Source organism: Perca flavescens, chromosome 10, assembly GCF_004354835.1.
Source record: "Perca flavescens isolate YP-PL-M2 chromosome 10, PFLA_1.0, whole genome shotgun sequence".
NCBI classification, from domain to species: domain Eukaryota; kingdom Metazoa; phylum Chordata; class Actinopteri; order Perciformes; family Percidae; genus Perca; species Perca flavescens.
The window spans coordinates 36333176-36351467 of record NC_041340.1 but is presented as its reverse complement, the minus strand read 5'-3'; the positions used below and the strand labels follow the sequence as shown (position 1 = coordinate 36351467).

General features: G+C 40.0%; 2 protein-coding genes across 6 annotated transcripts in view; both read left to right on the top strand.

Annotated features, from left to right (window-relative positions):
- The window catches only part of xiap (X-linked inhibitor of apoptosis), a 12569-nt gene extending 12178 nt beyond the window's left edge, over positions 1–391 (top strand). For all 3 annotated transcript variants that reach the window (XM_028589755.1, XM_028589753.1, XM_028589754.1), the window contains one exon: positions 1–391. This exon is cut by the window's left edge and continues 458 nt beyond it. The gene's annotated coding sequence lies outside the window, so the exon portion shown is untranslated.
- Positions 392–4748: 4357 nt separating this feature from the next.
- Positions 4749–18292, top strand: part of stag2b (STAG2 cohesin complex component b) — a 28895-nt gene continuing 15351 nt past the window's right edge. The window contains exons 1-23 of one of the 3 annotated variants that reach the window (XM_028589617.1): positions 4749–4962; positions 7070–7161; positions 7247–7328; positions 7672–7815; positions 7946–8042; positions 8226–8302; positions 8479–8683; positions 9469–9620; positions 12288–12361; positions 12458–12581; positions 13168–13266; positions 13447–13526; positions 13731–13838; positions 14456–14567; positions 14687–14804; positions 15033–15136; positions 15942–16034; positions 16138–16227; positions 16352–16555; positions 17093–17163; positions 17288–17375; positions 17492–17572; positions 17686–17778. In XM_028589617.1, coding sequence (XP_028445418.1) covers positions 7118–7161; positions 7247–7328; positions 7672–7815; positions 7946–8042; positions 8226–8302; positions 8479–8683; positions 9469–9620; positions 12288–12361; positions 12458–12581; positions 13168–13266; positions 13447–13526; positions 13731–13838; positions 14456–14567; positions 14687–14804; positions 15033–15136; positions 15942–16034; positions 16138–16227; positions 16352–16555; positions 17093–17163; positions 17288–17375; positions 17492–17572; positions 17686–17778 — 2340 coding nt within the window. In that variant the 5' untranslated portion in view covers positions 4749–4962; positions 7070–7117. Of the gene's footprint in view, positions 4963–5257; positions 5320–7032; positions 7162–7246; positions 7329–7671; positions 7816–7945; positions 8043–8225; positions 8303–8478; positions 8684–9468; positions 9621–12287; positions 12362–12457; positions 12582–13167; positions 13267–13446; positions 13527–13730; positions 13839–14455; positions 14568–14686; positions 14805–15032; positions 15137–15941; positions 16035–16137; positions 16228–16351; positions 16556–17092; positions 17164–17287; positions 17376–17491; positions 17573–17685; positions 17779–18292 lie in introns of those variants that run through there. The other 2 variants (XM_028589615.1, XM_028589616.1) reach the window with 2 other exon arrangements.

The following is an 18292-nucleotide window of genomic DNA, read 5'->3' as shown; positions in this document are numbered from 1 at the left end:
TAAAGGACAGTTACCATTTTTGCTCTTCTTCTTTTGACTCTTTCTTGCCAAATGTGCCTTTCTCTAGGTTTATGTACTTGTTTCGTTGTTTTACTTTGGACAGGGCAATTGAACCACACATGAGATGTGATATCGGTTGGTTTTGTACACCTTGTCCCATTCATCTATATTGTCTTGTGTACTTGTACACTCATTTCTCTCAATGTGTGGTGCTCTGTATTGTAATTTATACAGGTAGATCAGTAAATTGATTAAAAATTTGCTTTATAACTGACTAAATCAACTGTAATTTAGGGGCTGCAATTAATCACTGTGGTGTGAAATTATTTTACCATTATATCATGCACTTTGTTGTGTCATCAAGAGTAAATAAATTTCAATGTTTACACTTGAAAAATGTTTTCTTTGATCACTACTACACTTGCATTGTCTATTATTTTATTATTCAGTGTGCCGATGTGCAATCGGCACAATGACTATTGTTTCTCATACTTATTAATATTATTCCGCCAGTTTGGGCTACTTGCCGCACGGTTTTCACGAAATCGGCAAAAAAACGCGCAAAATTGTCTCATAGACTTGAATGGCAAATGGTCGGGAAATCGCTAAACAATCGCTCAAAACAAGCCCCGTTTGGGACTATGCTGTTCAAAACTGATCAAAACCATTTCCCGTTTCCCGGGAAATATTATAACGGGAAACGGGAAACAAAATAAAAAAAAAAAAGGCAAGGAGTGCGTGTCTATTATTCTCATACGGTAACGTTGATGCAGGCGACGGTAGCTACGGTAATACAGGCTCCTTAAATCATTACACAGGCTCAATACATTCATTCATTAAAGAAGAAGAAGAAGTTCATTACGCAGCAAGCACTACGCAGCTGGGCTACCTAGCTCCGCTAATGATGTCTGCGGCCAGCTTTGTTTGGGAGCATTTTGAAAGACCGGACAATGAAACAGCTCAGTGCAAGTTGTGTGACCGGTTTATAAGGTGTATTTGGTTAACTTCGAGTGATTATTCCCGTTTGCAGCCTCTTACACATCCTCAACAGGCACAGAATGGATTTCGATAACGTAATGGTTTAGAAATTATTCAATGGTTTACTTAAGCATATTTCCTTAGTTTGTATAATAGATTTCTATAAAACATTGATTATATAAGGGTTGCCTAGATTTTTAGAAGACAAGTCCCAGACATTCCACCTGGCATTTCATAATTAGTGCTGCAGCAGATGTCACGCTGCAGCACGCAGCTCACTTGATCACGCAGCAGAATTGATGATTGCAAACTGTGTTGATGATGGACATAAACTGTGTTCTTTAGTCCTAAAAATGATACAAATAATATAAAAAATGTCAGTTTGGGATTTTGGGAACGCATATTTGAATGATATCGATACAGTACTTGGGCTAAAAACAAACCAAAAAAACAGCCATTTCTCGGCCATTTCCCGGGATTCCCGGAATATGGGTTGTCTATTTCCCGGGATCTGATTCATCTCATTTTCGGGAAAAATATTAAACCCTAGTTTCTACGAAATCACAGTTTACATATCGTCGTCTTTTCAGACCGTTTCAGATTTTCCAATGTGTGTGTATGGGGCCGGAATGTTGAGAGTTAGAGTTGGAGTCAGAGTGGGGAGCTGAAGTACGATTCTCAGAAATTTTTCCAAACAAATTACTCTACCTCCTACAATTTTCACTCTTCATACATCATACTTGGTCAAAATGTAGGAAATTTTGTGGCGGTCGCAGACATGTGACTATGGAATCCACCGGACGTAAACATTTTGCTCCAGACACACCAACTGCCGATAGAAACAATGGAGTTACAGTGCGATTCGGTGAAATTTTTTCCAAACAAATTGCTCTCTCCCGTACAATTTTCACTCTATATAAACCATACTTGGTTAAAATGTAGGAAATCTTGTCCCGGTCGCAAGCATGTGACTATGAAATCCACCGGACCTAGACTTTTTGTTATTTTGAAACCAACTGCCGATAGAAACTTAAAAAAAAAAATAGAGCTGCAGTACTTCTTCAGACCGGTTGAGATTTCCAATGTGTGTGTATGGGGGAGAGAATGTTCAGAGCTAGAGGGTGAAGCTGCATTATGATTCTCTGAAAGTTTTCCAAACAAATTGCTGTCTCCCCTACAGTTTTCACTCTTCATACATCATAGTTGGTCAAAATGTAGGTAATTTAGTGACGGTCGCAGACATGTAACTATGGAATCCAACGGATGTAAAAAATTTGCTGTAGACACACCAACTGCCGATAGAAACTGAAAAAAAGTATCTATAGGATGCAGATGGCTCCCTGTTTGTTACCTGCTCTGTGTCCCATATGTTTGACACCACAAACATAAAAAACACATCAGTGAGTTCACCAAACTTTTATCTTTCTGGTGATCATAATATTTTGCCGTTTGGACCAAGGCGGTAAGCTTCGCTTCAGAACTCGAGCCATCATGGCGCCATTTTGTTGCTAACTGGCCATCACTTCCTTTTAGCATTCCGCTGACCGCCATTTTTTTTTACGTCACTTGACTGCGAATAACTTTATATCTGAAGCGTTTAAAGACTCTATTTGTCCGTTGTTTAGTTCCAAAGAAACACGACAATGTATAAAAGGCTCCATTACCTTGTACCTCACGTTATGGCTCCGTAGCAGACGTTTTTGTAAAAATAGGCTAACGATTGTGTCATAACCAAGTGACTTACTGTCGCATAGTAGAGGAATTACCGTATAGTACAGGAGAAGCTCGCAGGCAGTTTCGACTTACATGAGATGTTTAGGTTTAATTACTAATGTTAACTAGCATGTTAGTGATCAGTAATTAGCCTGTGCCCATGTTATCTCCTTACATATACCTACACTCTCCGTATCTGTAAGATTGGGAATGATTGAGATTTCTCTTGGCACAGCTACCAGAAGACTTACAACTTTCAGGCACGTTGCTCATGTCACATTCTCTCAGTTGGAGGCTGCGCAGTAAAGCTGGCCATCACCGGAAAAGTGCTTCTAATAGCCTTCACTGGTCTCCGTCCAGAGCAACGGGGTCTATTGGTCCATTATATACTGTCTATGGTTTGGACCCACGGTTTTTGAATTACAGAACAAACTTAAGAGGATTAATTATCATTACATGGATATGTTTGACCCATGGAATACACTGTCTCCCCCTCCTTACCCCCTCACTGTGGAAATCACCATAGCAACAAGTTCTGACACAGACATGGAGACTTCTGGAAGGAAGGAAGGAAGGAAGGAAGGAAGGAAGGAAGGGAGGGAGGAAGGAAGAGAGGGAGGGAGAAAGGGAGGAAGAGGGAGAGAGAGAGAGGGAGGGAGAGGGAGAGAGGGAAAGAGGGAGAGAGAGGGAGAAAGAGGGAGGGAGAGAGAGGGAGAGAGAGAGGGAGAGAGAGAGGGAGGGAGGGAGAGGGAGGGAGGGAGAGGGAGAGAGAGGGAGGGAAAGAGGGAGGGACGCACACACACAAACACACATACATACACACACACAGACACACATACACACACACACTCACACATTCTCTCTCTCTCACACACACACACATTCTCTCTCACACTCACACATACACACACACATTCTCTCCCACACACACACACACAAACACACACCCATACACACATTCACACACCCACACACACACACTCACACACATTCTCTCTCTCTCACACACACACACACACACACACACACACACACACATACATACACACAAACACACATACACACACCCATACACATTCTCTCTCACACACATTCCCTCTCTCTCACACACACACACACACACACACACACACACATACATACACACACACACAAAACCAGACTCCATGTAAATAATCAGTAATTTAAGCATCCTAAACCTACCAGACTCCATGTCAATAATCAGTACTTTAAGCATGCTAAATCCATCAGACTCCTATTCGTATTTATATTCATATTCTCTCTCTCTCTCTCTCTCTCTCTCTCTCTCTCTCTCTCAGTGACAATGTGGCCAAGTTATCTACTTAGCTAGTGTTATTCGGATGTGCACCAAGTAGTAGGCACACTGTAAAAATTTCTTCCGGAATTTTCTAGTTATATTCTACAATTTGGTGTTAAGTGGACACCAACTCAACTTTTTCACCCACTTAGAAGAGGTTTGGTAACTTTGTAAAATTAGTATCCTGAATATCCCTTAGGAGTTATTCCGGTTTTCCAACTGTATAAAATCTATATCAGCTAGAAAACACGTTTCAAGAGCTCCTGTAGATATTCATTTTTCAAATGGAAACCAAACAGCGTTTAGGTTTTGGTGATGACAAAAATATTGAGTTATGGCTTGAAGGCAGATTAATTATCTGCGTATTTTAATATATAGATATATAGGGTGTAAGGTGGCCAAATAAAAATATATTCGGACGAGTTAAATTCCCTGTCTCAAATGAGCTCATTTAAGTGATTTCAAATTCTTGAAGGAAGCTGAACCGTGGTGGTAATGAGCTCTGTATAGAAATCTCTCCCCCCCGCCCCTTGCTCAAAATGAATGTAATGTGAGATAGATTTAAGTGAGTATTTTACCGAAATAGTTCAGACTTCTTGACTTCATTTTCTTTCTCTTGTCGTTTCCCACAGCAGCTTGTAAGAGAAGACAAAACACAGTACAGAATCACCATTCTTACGATGTAGTATTTACCAGTGACCACTAGATGTCAGCTCATCAACAGTGTATCTAATGCGGGTTCTGTGGCCGCTAGGTGGTAGCTCTGCACCAGGATTTCCTCCTCCCAGGTCGTCGAAACAACAAACCGAACTACGGAGCAAGCGGGGTGAGAGAACGTCCGAAACCGCCTCTGACCGCGACTTTTAAACTCTTTTTACAGAATTGTAGTGGAATTCAGACGGAGGCTGTACAAGAATAGTAAAAGTTCTGCCGGGCCTGCATTTCACAACAAGGTAAGTTAGCTGTAAAATGGCGGAGAGCTATCTGGAAGTTAGTTGATTTGTATTTTGCTAGCCGTCTTGCTAGCCAGGCTAGCTCTAGATGAGCCCAGAGCGCGGATGCCTGCCTCAACCAAGTCGCTTCGCTAGCTCGCGGTACAAGGCTACTTCGGTTGTTAGCAAGCTAACGAACTGGATTTTTGGCACAGTAACGCAAGAATATTTAGTTCGTAGCCAAAGGAAGCGTTTTATTGTCTCAAGCAACTAAGTTGCACTTTATATATTTGTAAACAAAGTGTTTGTTGCTTATGCAATACGGTACTGGAAGTCCCGAGGCAAGATGGAGGACGCAAGGACGTGATGTTTTTTTAGGTAACGTTAGCAGTAACTATTAGCATAGCTAGCTAGCTAACTGGTGGTAGTTACTGTCAGCCCCTTAATTGCAGCACATCTGTTATGGAGTATTTGCTTAATCTTCGAGTAAGCACTGAATATGACTGGTTTGTAGACAGAAGGCAGTTATTGTCTTTGGAAACATTAGGGACTAGCGTTATTGTGTACTAGCCAATAGCATGCGCTAGTACAGTAGGGCTTGCGTTGTTTTGTTATTGTGATCCAAGTACGATATCACTACAAAACGCTGGCATGTTCTCGATATCTAACGAAAATGCACGGTACAGGTCTGTCGCCCCTCTTGTTCGGTAAATCACAGTTTGTTCGCACTGAGTAGCGCATGCTTAGCTACTTTGTCAAATTTCAACTAACGTTAGCTGACGCTGGGGGTAAAGACGCTAAAATCCTCGGTTGCTTAGCTAGCTATTGGCGCTAGCACTAGCAACGCACCGGTGTCAATTTTGACAGGAGCCGACGAAGAGCGAAGCCGTGTCGGCGATGTTGGAGGGGTCTGAGTCGGCAGTTTGTGGCATAGTTGACTTGCAGGAATTAACACTATTGGATTTTACAATTTCGTTTTATCTAAGATCGTCCAGTTTCGCTTAGCAGTAACAAGTTTATGAGATACACTGACCGATTTGGCGCCACTTTTTCAGTCTACACCCTAGAATCCCGTCGTCTTGTCATGCATCTCATCACTATCAAGGAAATAGGCACGTTACAGATTCTTAAATCTATAAATATCACAGTTAACGTTAAGTTAAAACTCACAAAGTCGTAACTTCACCATACATAGTGCTGAGGTTGCATGGGTCTACGTTGACTGTTTTGAAGGTGTGGGGAATGTACGTCGATCAGGAAATATGTGCTTTGTAAGATTCCCAATTTTGGCATACGTGGGCCATCATGTGCAGGATATTGTGAGAGCGAATCCCATGACTAGTTACATCAGATTTATGTCTGACATTTTTTTTTTTAAGTCGGCACACTACTCATAAACGCTATTATAATTTAAGAATCAGAATGACACACGTGTATGTTATCAGTGCCTGTACTACTAGGACATAAAGACGCACCTAATGCACCCAGAGTGGCGTTAAAGTTAGCCTTTTCAGGACTGAACAGTTGTCCCTGGACTGCTTTTATTGTCTTCCCTGACTCCTAAAGAGGCCTTTACATTTGTTTCTGAATTATGGACAAAGTCAGAATACTTATTTTAAAAGTTACTATTACTCTTCTCTTTGATGTATGTGAAACTAATTTACACATCACACAACCATGCAATAGTTTATCTGTGGCCTGCAGTGTCTTGTTGATGTTGATACTGTTTTTTGATAGGTTGAGATATGTATGGGGCGGATAGGGCAGTGCCATATTTGGCCATTGAGGAAGATACTCCAATGTTCATTGCATGACGTCTTTAAAACGAGGGAAGCAGAGAAAGAGAGGGAGCCAATGGCCAGACAGCTGAGCGTGACAGGAGCTTTAGTGTCCGCCCACTGTTACCATGTGAAACCGTTTTTTTTCTCTGAACGGCATCAAAGGAACTTTTGCTCAATACACAGGATGTGATTTCTGCAAATATATACATATTTGATGTTTGCTATTGTAGCATTTATTATTTCTGCTGTGTTGAAATGAGAAATAGGTCTGCATGTGCAGCCCTGTAAGTTAACCTGTTTCATATTCTAGGTCACATGCAACCTGTCCCTGTCTTGTATTTTCTGAGGATCTCAAGCCCGTCATAAGTTGAAGTTATCCAAAAGATGTTACAGAAATGATAGCAGCACCAGAAATACCATCAGAGTTCTCCTTTACTCAGTAAGTGCTTGCTTTCACTTTTAGTTTGCTTTACAGGTTGAGGTTGATATGAATTTCCAATCTAATATTTGCTTGTGTCTACCAGGGATACAGACACCCGATTCTCTTCAGACACAGACTTCTCTGAGGATCTCGATGGAAGGAGTGCAACCCCAGCTAAAGGAAAGGTATGCAAAGCACAAATGGCTCTCTGCCCTTTGCCTGGGTCTATGGATGCTAAGTTAGAGGTTGTTTTTTTTTTTTACTGGAAACCAGGCAACAGAGTCCCAGATCTCCCTTCCGGGAGGCTCTGACTTACTTTCCGCATGCAGTGTCCGCAGACCGCTTCAGAGACTTGTACCAGTTGCGTAGCCTCAATGTTCTGCCACTCTCTTGGAACTGCTTGCATGTCCACAAGACCAGTAAATGTCATATTGAACATATTTGTAACAAGTGTATAAAACTAGCTTTGTCTTCTCTGCAATGATTCTCACACTTTATCATTCCTTATGGTCTTCTATTCTGTTCCAGGGTGGAAAGAAGGGGAAGAAGGCAGCAGGGGAGAAAGGCAAAGGAGGGAAGGGAGCAGGTCGGATAAATGGCCACCACCAGGAGAATGGCATGGAAAACATGATGCTGTTTGAGGTGGTGAGGCTGGGCAGGAGTGCAATGCAGGTATGAATTGAAAGCTTTTTGAGATTGTTGCACTGTAAAAATCTGTTTCTCAGTAACATGAAAAAAACAATGTCCTGCATTCTTAATTGATTTCTGGTTTTTAAATTTGTCCATCCTTCTTTTTCTACAGTCTGTCGTTGATGACTGGATTGAGTCTTACAAACATGACAGGGATGTTGCGCTACTAGATCTCATCAATTTCTTCATCCAGTGCTCGGGATGTAAAGGTATGTGTGTTTCTGTTTTTAAGTTATCCTACTCTACTACTACTGATTTGTCCTTTTTAAACACATTGAGCAAACATTTGAATATGTGTGTCCTACAGACATATTTTGGTACTATCTTATTCCTGAGTTGGTCTACTTCACGTTGTGTCAAATTATTTTCTGTCTAACTCCTGTGTTTATCAGGTGTCGTCAGTGGAGAAATGTTTCGAAACATGCAGAACTCTGAGATCATCCGACGAATGACAGAAGAATTTGATGAGGTAACTTCACTTTATCATTACCATAAATCTTGCTAAGTGTCATTTCAGATTAAATATCAAATTATTTTATTTGACAAGAACAAAGTAACTTGCTAACTTTTTGCAGAACAGACAACAATTGTAGTCATGTTTTGTCATTGCATTTACTGATGTTCTTACGTCTGTGGCTTTTGTAGGACAGTGGGGACTACCCTCTAACCATAGCAGGACCCCAGTGGAAAAAGTTCAAGTCAAGCTTTTGTGAATTCATTTCGGTGCTAGTGCGCCAGTGTCAATACAGTATCATCTATGATGAGTACATGATGGACACAGTCATCTCCCTTCTCACTGGACTATCAGACTCCCAAGTCCGAGCCTTCAGACACACCTCAACACTGGCAGGTAAGATGAACCATGTCTGCATTTATTTGTGTGTGTTGGGTACATTTGAACTGTACTTATGTACTTATCAAAAAGAAAATTCTGTAGTGTATTAGTAAAGGATAGATATAATATAACTACTGATAAAGCCATTAAACATCCATGGCACACACGCAGGTGTTTTAACCTATTTTTTGTGATCAGACCACCTTTTAGTTTTGTTGCACCTGTATACTGAAGAACACACAACTTTTGTCATTAGCTGTGCTTGTGTTCAAATAACAAGCAGTGTAGGTAGATTTACCCGATTTAAAATCAAGTACCAAAGGCTCCCAATAGGACAGATAATGTGTTCTACAATAACCAGAGGCAAAATGCATAACATGCAGCCAGTGTCTATTATGCAGCAGCAGCAGCATCATACTTTTTTACGGTGGTAATGAGCAGGTGGGTGGGATGACCACAAAACATTCATGTAATATTCTGTTTACGAAACCATCTTTGTCCTTACCTGTCCGTGTACAACTGTAACATGCTTTTGTTACAGTTGCCAGGTTGGAGCGGGTCAGTTGCTGCAGTGCTATTTTACATGGTTCTGTCATCTTCAACTAAAAGTGGACCGATTTTATATTATATTTATGTGTGGAGTTTGTTTACCTTGTATAACGTAGTCCCATCTGCGGTCTTACTTGGTAAAAAGGGTAACAAAGTTACCCTTGGAGTTGTAAGACAATTATTTGACTACTACATTAAAGGGTTATGTGTGCAATGTTCTTATTTATTGATGTTACTTGTGTTTTTGGCAGCCATGAAGCTGATGACAGCCCTGGTGAATGTAGCTCTGAACTTAAGCATCAACATGGACAACACTCAGCGACAGTATGAGGCAGAGAGGAACAAGATAGTGGCCAAAAGGGCTAATGACAGACTGGAGCTGCTTCTGCAGAAACGCAAAGAGGTAAGGGTGGCCACATGGCAATTTGCTGCCCTTGTTTTAAAATAACCTTTTACCTATACACATGCTTTTTGTATTTAGACATAGGTTGCGTCCCAAATTCCATACTGACATGATATTTAGTAGGCTAACACAGTGTGACATTTTTTAGTATGTCAGAAATCTTAGTATTAAACCAATAGTAAGGGAATTGCATACTATTTCCGGTGAAATATTACAGTATGCAAACACTGAACACTACGCCGGCAAAAGTATCCCACAATGCAATGTAAACAAATGGACAGCAACCAAGGCAGCTCTGTAACGTCAAAACACTACTTTACATTTCTACATATTTAAAATCCGGATTTTTTTTTTTTTATTCACCTGCGACTGTTGGTCTGGATGCTTTCCTTATTTATAGTAATTTAAGCATTATCTGACGATGCCGCTAGAGTGGAGGTCCTCAGGTGTTACCAAGGTTACGCCCCTCCAACAGGAAGGAGGCTCCCAGGAAGTGACGTGGAAAATTACATCTTAGTGCATTTGCAGGGCTTAAAGTATTCCGGCACCGTGCCGGATCTCCGGCGTGTGGCCCGTGTTGAATAAAATAAAATTTGGGAGCTTTCATGCGGTTTATTATTTTCGAGTCAATTGATTTCACCTACCAATCATATGAGAGGAACGCAGGTCTTAAAGTACTCGGGCCTGGTGCCCGATTTCTGGTGTATGACTGTTTTAGAAAAAGTAAATAAATTAAAAAGTCCACATGGGATTTGTTTTTGATGTGCTGCATTTAGCCAATCATCGAACTTCCACCTACCAATGAAACGAGTTCTAGCCAGTCAGATGCAAAGTAGGGTGGGTCTTTGCCGAAAAGCGAGAGTGCGTTGTGGTCTCTGTGGTAACGAGGCTAAAAACAATGGAGGCAAAGTTTATCAAACTTAGAGCATGTAGATACAAAATCATGAATGTATAATTCGCTTTTTTGATGATGACCTGGCCAAAGTAACAACACAACATCTAGAAAGTTTAGTTTTCACAATGATTCATTGTAGGATTGATATTATTGCAATATGTAAATCTACATTGACTCTTAATTTAACCTATGGTTGGAAGAAGTAAAAATTGATCCAAAGCCTTTTACTTCTTAAAAATAATAATATTTTTTTCACTTTAAGCCCTGCATTTGAAAATATACACTACTGTTTATTAACACAAAAGTGTGTTGAACAATAGTATACATGTTGAGTATGTAGTGCATAGTATGCGATTTAAGACGCAACCGTACATACTCATTGGATAAAACAAATGTTTACTGGTTTAGAAAAAGTTGCCCAGATGCAGGTGAATTTTGAACCCGCGGCCGCTGCATTGAGGACTGAGCCTCTGTGTATATGGGCACGCGCTCTACCAGGTGAGCTACCCAGGCCCCCAAGATGCAGGTGATTTTAAGCAGTGGTGTAGTGGTAACTTAGGCAGAGAGTCACAACAGACCATTTTTTTTGTAGTGTGCGCTCATTGATGTGATATGTATGCACTGCTCTTTGTTTATGTAATATAAATGCCTGTACAGAGTTATAGAAAACAATGGGTTTTCCTGCTACTAGTGAGAAGCAGTGTGGGTGTTCTCCATTGCTGGATACAGACCGTTGGTAACAACACAGTAGAGGGTTCCGCTTCTTTTCCGTCACTCTAGAATTCAAACCAGCTTCTGTTTTTCAGAAGATGTGAACAGTTAGGTTCCCACCCTTATTAAACTATAAGGCAGCACTTATAGCAACACCTTATATCAGTTTAGCTTGTCATATTCAAAAACATGTCTGACTATGTTTTCACAGACATGAAAAGTGGCTGTTTTAGAAAAATAGGAGTAGGTTGTTTCATTTATGATTTTACTTGACATCCCATGTTCTTTGATGTTAGTATTGGTTTTGAGCCTGATGACACAGTTTACTCATTCTAATATTCTGCAGGAAGCCCTCAGAACCCATCCCCTCTTTTCCTGCCAAACTAAGTAACCGTCAAGCGGGACAGTGTTCATTCCCTGCAGGTTTATAATTGTCTGCAGAATTAAATGTCAGTAAGTTAACAAAACCCTCAACAGTGTCTTACACAACGTATGGCACAGCTCATTGACTGATGATCTAATCAAAACATCACTCAGCCTCATGGCTGGCTTTTCTTTTTGTACTCAATTCATGACAAGAATTTGACTGGAATTCAATAAGAAAAAAAAATTGAAATCCAAATTGATTAAAAAAAATCTTCCTACATGACACTTTATCAGGCAAATCCAGAAGGGCACCTGCACACAGCCACCCTGCAAACAAGCTAACCAGTCACAGTAATGTGTCTAAGAGTAAATCATTGGGAATTACTCTAGCCTGTGACCATTAATTTGTTCCATTTTTAGAATCCCAACACCTCTGTAGGTGATGGACCCACATCGACTGTGTTAGTGCTGAATGTTATTTAAGTAGGATTGTCCGTTTTATTAGGTTGTATAACGAGCAGATCCCACCGTGCAGCCACTCCACAGCATGGTGGCATAGTTGGCTTGTCACACACACCTTGTTATGTTAACAATGCCTCCTGGTCACCTCTTACTGTAATATTGTATATCCGTTAGTCTTCATGTTTGACCAAATACATTTGCTCTCTCATGTTTTGTTGTGCTCTTCATTTCAGCTCCAAGAAAATCAGGATGAGATTGAAAATATGATGAATGCAATATTCAAAGGAGTGTTTGTTCACCGATATCGGTATGGCTCACATAATGCACATCTTTTATAAAAAAAAAAAGATATAGCAAATGTATTGTATTTTGTTTAACAAATAATGATATCATGTTTTAACAGTGATGCGATAGCAGAAATCAGGGCAATCTGTATAGAAGAGATTGGAGTGTGGATGAAACTCTATAGTGATGCCTTCCTCAACGACAGCTATCTGAAGTATGTGGGATGGACGATGCATGATAAGGTGGGTTACAGGAAGTTGTCTTTTAATTTTAATTTTTTATTTTTAAAGATTCTTCAAAGTCCCTACACACCCATGGTCCACTGCAGAGTTCTCATTTTATTTTCCTGACCAGACATCTTTTCAGGACTGTGAATGTGCACAGACTATAATTGAGTTCAATCTCCCCCTTTATCCTGTTAGTTTTGTTGCACCTGTTAGTGTAGCAGAAATTGTATTATTACATAAAGCGATGCCACATAATTCCCAGTTTAACTGTGCACATCAGTCTGAGCAGATGTCTAATCAGCCAGAGTAAGTGAAAACACCTGTGTGGGTGTCCAGGGCTCTTAAAGGCACAATCAATGACTCACTTGTACACTAAGTGTAGCCATAACTATTGAGAACACTTGCTTGAAGCTCTCTGTTACTCCAGCATCGATATACACGTCTAATAGGCAATCAAAAAGAAACAGGCGAGTTTTAGTTATTAATGTTTTCCACTTTTTAAAGTTGGTTTGTTTCAGTTAGTTTTGTTTAAAAAAAAAAAAAAAAAGGGGGGACTGGTCTATGAAACAATAAATGACTGTTTTCTAATTTTCTATTCCAGCAAGGTGAGGTACGTCTGAAGTGTCTGACAGCTCTGCAGGGTCTCTACTACAACAGAGAACTCAATGCAAGACTCGAACTCTTCACCAGTCGATTCAAGGTCAGCACCACCTGCTGGACAATTTAAACACCGCTCCAACTTTGTTGTTTCACACTCTTATACAGCAGCAAACACTGGGGCTCATGCTTTACAGACATATATTTGTGATTGGACTGACAGAATTTCAGCATCCTTTTAAACAAATCCCTCATTAAATCTGTCATCTTTCTCTTTGCATAGGACCGTATTGTCTCCATGACTCTTGACAAAGAGTATGATGTTGCAGTTCAAGCAATTAAACTACTCACTCTTGTATTGAAGTAAGTGGCTGTATGTTTTTTAAGGTATTTAATGAGTACTGTTGTAGTCCCTCCCACGTTTTTTTGACACATATCAGTGGGCCGTAGTCTGTACATAAAGGGCTAGCCCCTGTACACTATGCAAAAATTACATCAAGTACATGTGTGCTACTGACAACTACTTTGGAACAGCCGGTGACTGAGTCTTTGTGTTTGTCTCTGCAGTAGTACGGATGAGGTGTTGACGCCTGAGGACTGTGAGAGTGTCTATCACTTGGTCTACTCGGCACACAGGCCTGTCGCCATTGCAGCTGGAGAATTCCTCTTTAAGAAGTATGCCAGACATAAATCAAATGTATCACTGAACAGGAGTCAAATCGGTATTCAAATCACTGAACAGAGAAACATAGAATGAGTTCAGGAAATTCAATTTAGAGGCAGGTTTCGGAAGGAGGAGAAAGAACGAGGGATTTCCCACAGTTGAGTGGGAATTTCAGGATAAGTAAGAATTTAAAGAGTAACACGGTAGTTTAAACTTTTACCTTGCTGCAGTGAAATGCAGGTGGACTCCAGGACCTGGTGACATCACTGTTGGGTGTGATTACAGGTACAGAGCACACATCTAACCACCTGTGGTCAGAAGTAAAACTATCAACCAGAGAGGGCAGCAAAACACTGCCTGGTGTCAAGTTACTCTTTAAACTCTTTAAGATAGTTTAAATAAGACTACAAACTGTAAAAAAAAAAAAAAAAAAAAAAAAGTATCTCTCTCTGACATCCTACTCCAATAGTTACAATTTGCTTAATGACCGGTTTGATTTTACAAGTCAGTCAGTTCTCAGCTTAGTTTGAATTTGGAAAGGCCCTTGCCGCTTCTGAGAAATGCAGTTGGAGGATTATGTGGGGGATGCTTTTGTGTGATAGCCAACTAATGATTAATATTCTCAAAGATTGTTCAGCCAGCGAGAACCAGAGGAGGAAGGTGCCCCCAAGAGGAGAGGCAGACAAAGCCCCAACGCCAACCTCATTAAGACCACTGTCTTCTTCTTCCTGGAGAGTGAGGTATGTTATTAGGCTATTTTTATTTACTATACATATAGGCTCCAGTTTCTGTCTTTATTGATGGTATGTAAGCAATTGAACCACCCCTCCTTAATTTGTGTGAACATTTCTCTCCTTAGCTCCATGAGCATGCAGCCTACCTAGTGGACTCTCTCTGGGAATGTGGTGCAGAGCTACTGAAGGACTGGGAGTGTATGATTAGCTTACTGCTAGATGACCCATTGCCAGGAGAGGAAGGTATGGTACTGGTTTCTTGCAAACCTATGTCACTTGTTCAGAGCAAAACATGGTTCATCATGGTTAAATATATATATATATATATATATATATATATATATATATATATATATATATATATATATATATATATATATATATATATATATATATATATATATATATATATATATATATATATATATATATATATATATATATAAAAATTACAATTTTTTTCTTTTGCAGCTCTTACAGACAGACAAGAGACAGCCTTGATTGAAATCATGCTGTGCACTGTACGCCAGGCTGCTGAATGCCACCCACCTGTTGGAAGGGGCACAGGAAAGAGGGTAAGAGGGGCTAACACACTTTGAAAGATTATAATTCAGATTTGTTTCTAACATGGGTTTGACTGTTTTGGGATTACCTTGATGACAGTTGAGCATTGATAACTTACTTAACTTCAGAGCTGGGTCAGTGCAAGCTGAGTCCAAAGACCGTTCAAACATGTCCTTTTAACTGCACTTGCAAAGCTACAGTAATGTCTTTAAATAATTTTAATCTAACTATTGGATTGTTTTTCAACGTTTTGCTTTCTTCTTCGCTTTGTCTGACAGCTATGTTTAAGACATTTCCGAAGATTAAAGGATTGTTTTCTACACATGGTTGTTTGTTTTTATGGGAGTATATTAGAGAAATTATTTAGCTTTTTGGAATCGGTTGATATTAGTGAATGCACTGCAATGTTTTGTGGTTGTTTCGACACATTTGGGATGCAAATTTACCAGATATTCTGCTTATTACCAGTAAACGGTGATGTGTAGCTATTTTCCCTCTGGACTGTTGTATTTATCAAATCTAACATGACAGCTAAATGTTAACATTAATCTGGAATTCATCTCACAATCTTATGTTACAATGTAGATTATAGTTATAGTGCTGAACAGACACTTTTTATTTCTTTTGGATTTAACTGTTGTAGCTTGCGCATGGCATTAACTTGAAATGGAAATTTTAAATTTAACCAGCAATAGCTTGATTGAAGAGTAAACTTTACACACTTTAAAAGTAAAATGTTAAACGGTAGACATTTTGCATACTGGAATGCAAACTAGATGTGGGGACAAGCATCTAACTTGCTGCATCTATGATAAGGTGATGACGGCTAAGGAGAAGAAGACTCAGCTGGATGACAGAACCAGAATGACAGAGCTGTTTGCTGTGGCTTTGCCCCCTCTACTGGCCAAGGTTTGTAACATCATGTTCTCAACAAGCACTCCTATGAAGGGCTGTTGGCTTCAGGTGTGTTTTCATCATTCAGGAAATATTATGTTGAATGTTTGTTCTACAGTACGCTGTGGATGCAGAGAAGGTGACTAATTTGTTGCAACTGCCTCAGTACTTTGACCTGGAAATTTATACCACAGGACGTCTAGAGAAGGTAAGACACTTATTGGACAGCACCAATCAAAATTGGTTCAGTTTATTTAACATTATTTAAGAAGTAATTTATCTTCCTCATTGACTGTTATCACACTAAATGTGTTACTTTCTCTCTAATCCAGCACCTGGAATCCCTGCTGCGTCAGATCAGGGAAATTGTGGAGAAGCACACAGACACTGAAGTTTTGGAGGTCTGCTCCAAGACTTACCATGCCCTCTGCAATGAGGAGTTCACAATATTTAACAGGGTGGACATTGCCCGCTCACAGCTGCTGGATGAGCTGGTGGACAAGTTCAACAGGCTACTGGAGGATTTTCTACAAGAGGTATAAGTGACAGTCAGCACTCTTAAACATGGAGTTTACTCATTGCTCTTTGGTTAAAGTGGGCCTAATCCTCCTAAATCCAACAACTCTACCACTTAATATTACTATTGCCATGTTTGCCTTTTGATATCTATTGTTGCCTACACATTTATTGTGCCTGCCACCTTACATAATCACATAAATTGTCATTCTAAATTCAAACTTTTATTCACCTGCAAAGACTTTCAATCTCAAACTGATGAATTGATTTAATTTCAAAAGTTGTTAAGTGATGCAGTGTGCCTTTAGTATGTTTGGCAATATTTTTTCTAAATAATTAAAACACACCTTCCAGGGATGAATGACATACTCTGTATGTGAAATCATTTAAGAAAACTATTAAATTGTCTGCGAAGAAGCTTGTCAGATATCTTTCAATTTTATCTGAAGAATCTACGAACTTGCATTTGTATCTGTTCTAGATGGTTCAGTCTTCATCAGTCGAGTAAACCTCTTGATCCATACAATTTAACACGGTTGCAAAATTTCTCATTCCAGGGTGAAGAGGCTGATGAAGATGATGCTTATCAGGTTTTGTCAACTCTAAAGAGGATCACAGCTTTTCACAAGTATGAAATGTATTCTTCGTGGAATTTCCTCTTTCACATCTCCTGTGCCCTCTACACTTAGCCAACCTGTGATTCTGTGTACATGTGTCAGAAACTGACTGAGTCTTTCTCACATCTGTTGCAGTGCACATGACCTGTCGGGGTGGGACCTGTTTACCAGCAACTTCAAGCTGCTCAATACAGGCATAGAGAATGGAGACATGCCTGAGCAGGTTATTAAATATACACGTGCACCAAGTGAACTTATTTAACTCCAACATATTGTCAACTTTTGTAAATAGTAATTATTTTTAACCCATGTGGGATTGATTGTTTTTCTGGTGAGCAGATAGTCATCCACTCGCTGCAGTGTACACACTATGTGATCCTGTGGCACCTGGCCAAGTCATCTGAGGGCAGCTCCAGAAAGGTGAGGTCTTCTAAAGCCAACTTCATCCTCCCTATTCTACATTGTTTTGAAGAGAATTAAATAGGTGTAAATGTGATGTGAAAAAACTTTTTTTTTTTAAATTTTTATATCAGGATGACATGGTGACCCTGAGGAAGCAGATGAGGGCATTTTGTATGATGTGTCAACGCTACCTCACCAATGTCAACACAGCCGTCAAAGAACAGGTGACACAGACGCATGCACAACAAATGTTTGAGTGTAGTAGTAAAATGTGCTTAAAAGCAAGACATAAATGGTGAACGGTGCCCTGCTGGTAGGTTTTACAACTTGACCTACTTTCACTTAAGTAAGGTGCAGTTAAGTCAATCAGATGTCCGTGATCTGCGTAACGACAGTACGGGGGACGTTTGCCTTCAACAGAGCGACAGTAATAACCTAACATACCATCATTACTGAGTTTAAACTACATTCACGGTTATGTTTGCACTGAATAACGCATTCAATAAACAGAAACATAACTCTTGCGGCGCACATGAACAGATGCGCAATATTAGCTCACACATAAAATAGCACCCTCCCAATGAATTAGCCTGTTGCTAACGTACATTCATAAATCTTGCATACCATCATCCCGTACCTACAGGACGTCAGACTTACGTATTGATGGTTGCTCATCATCGTGATGTCGGCTAGCCATCACGATGGACGATGATATCGTCCATCGGAACAACCTTACCT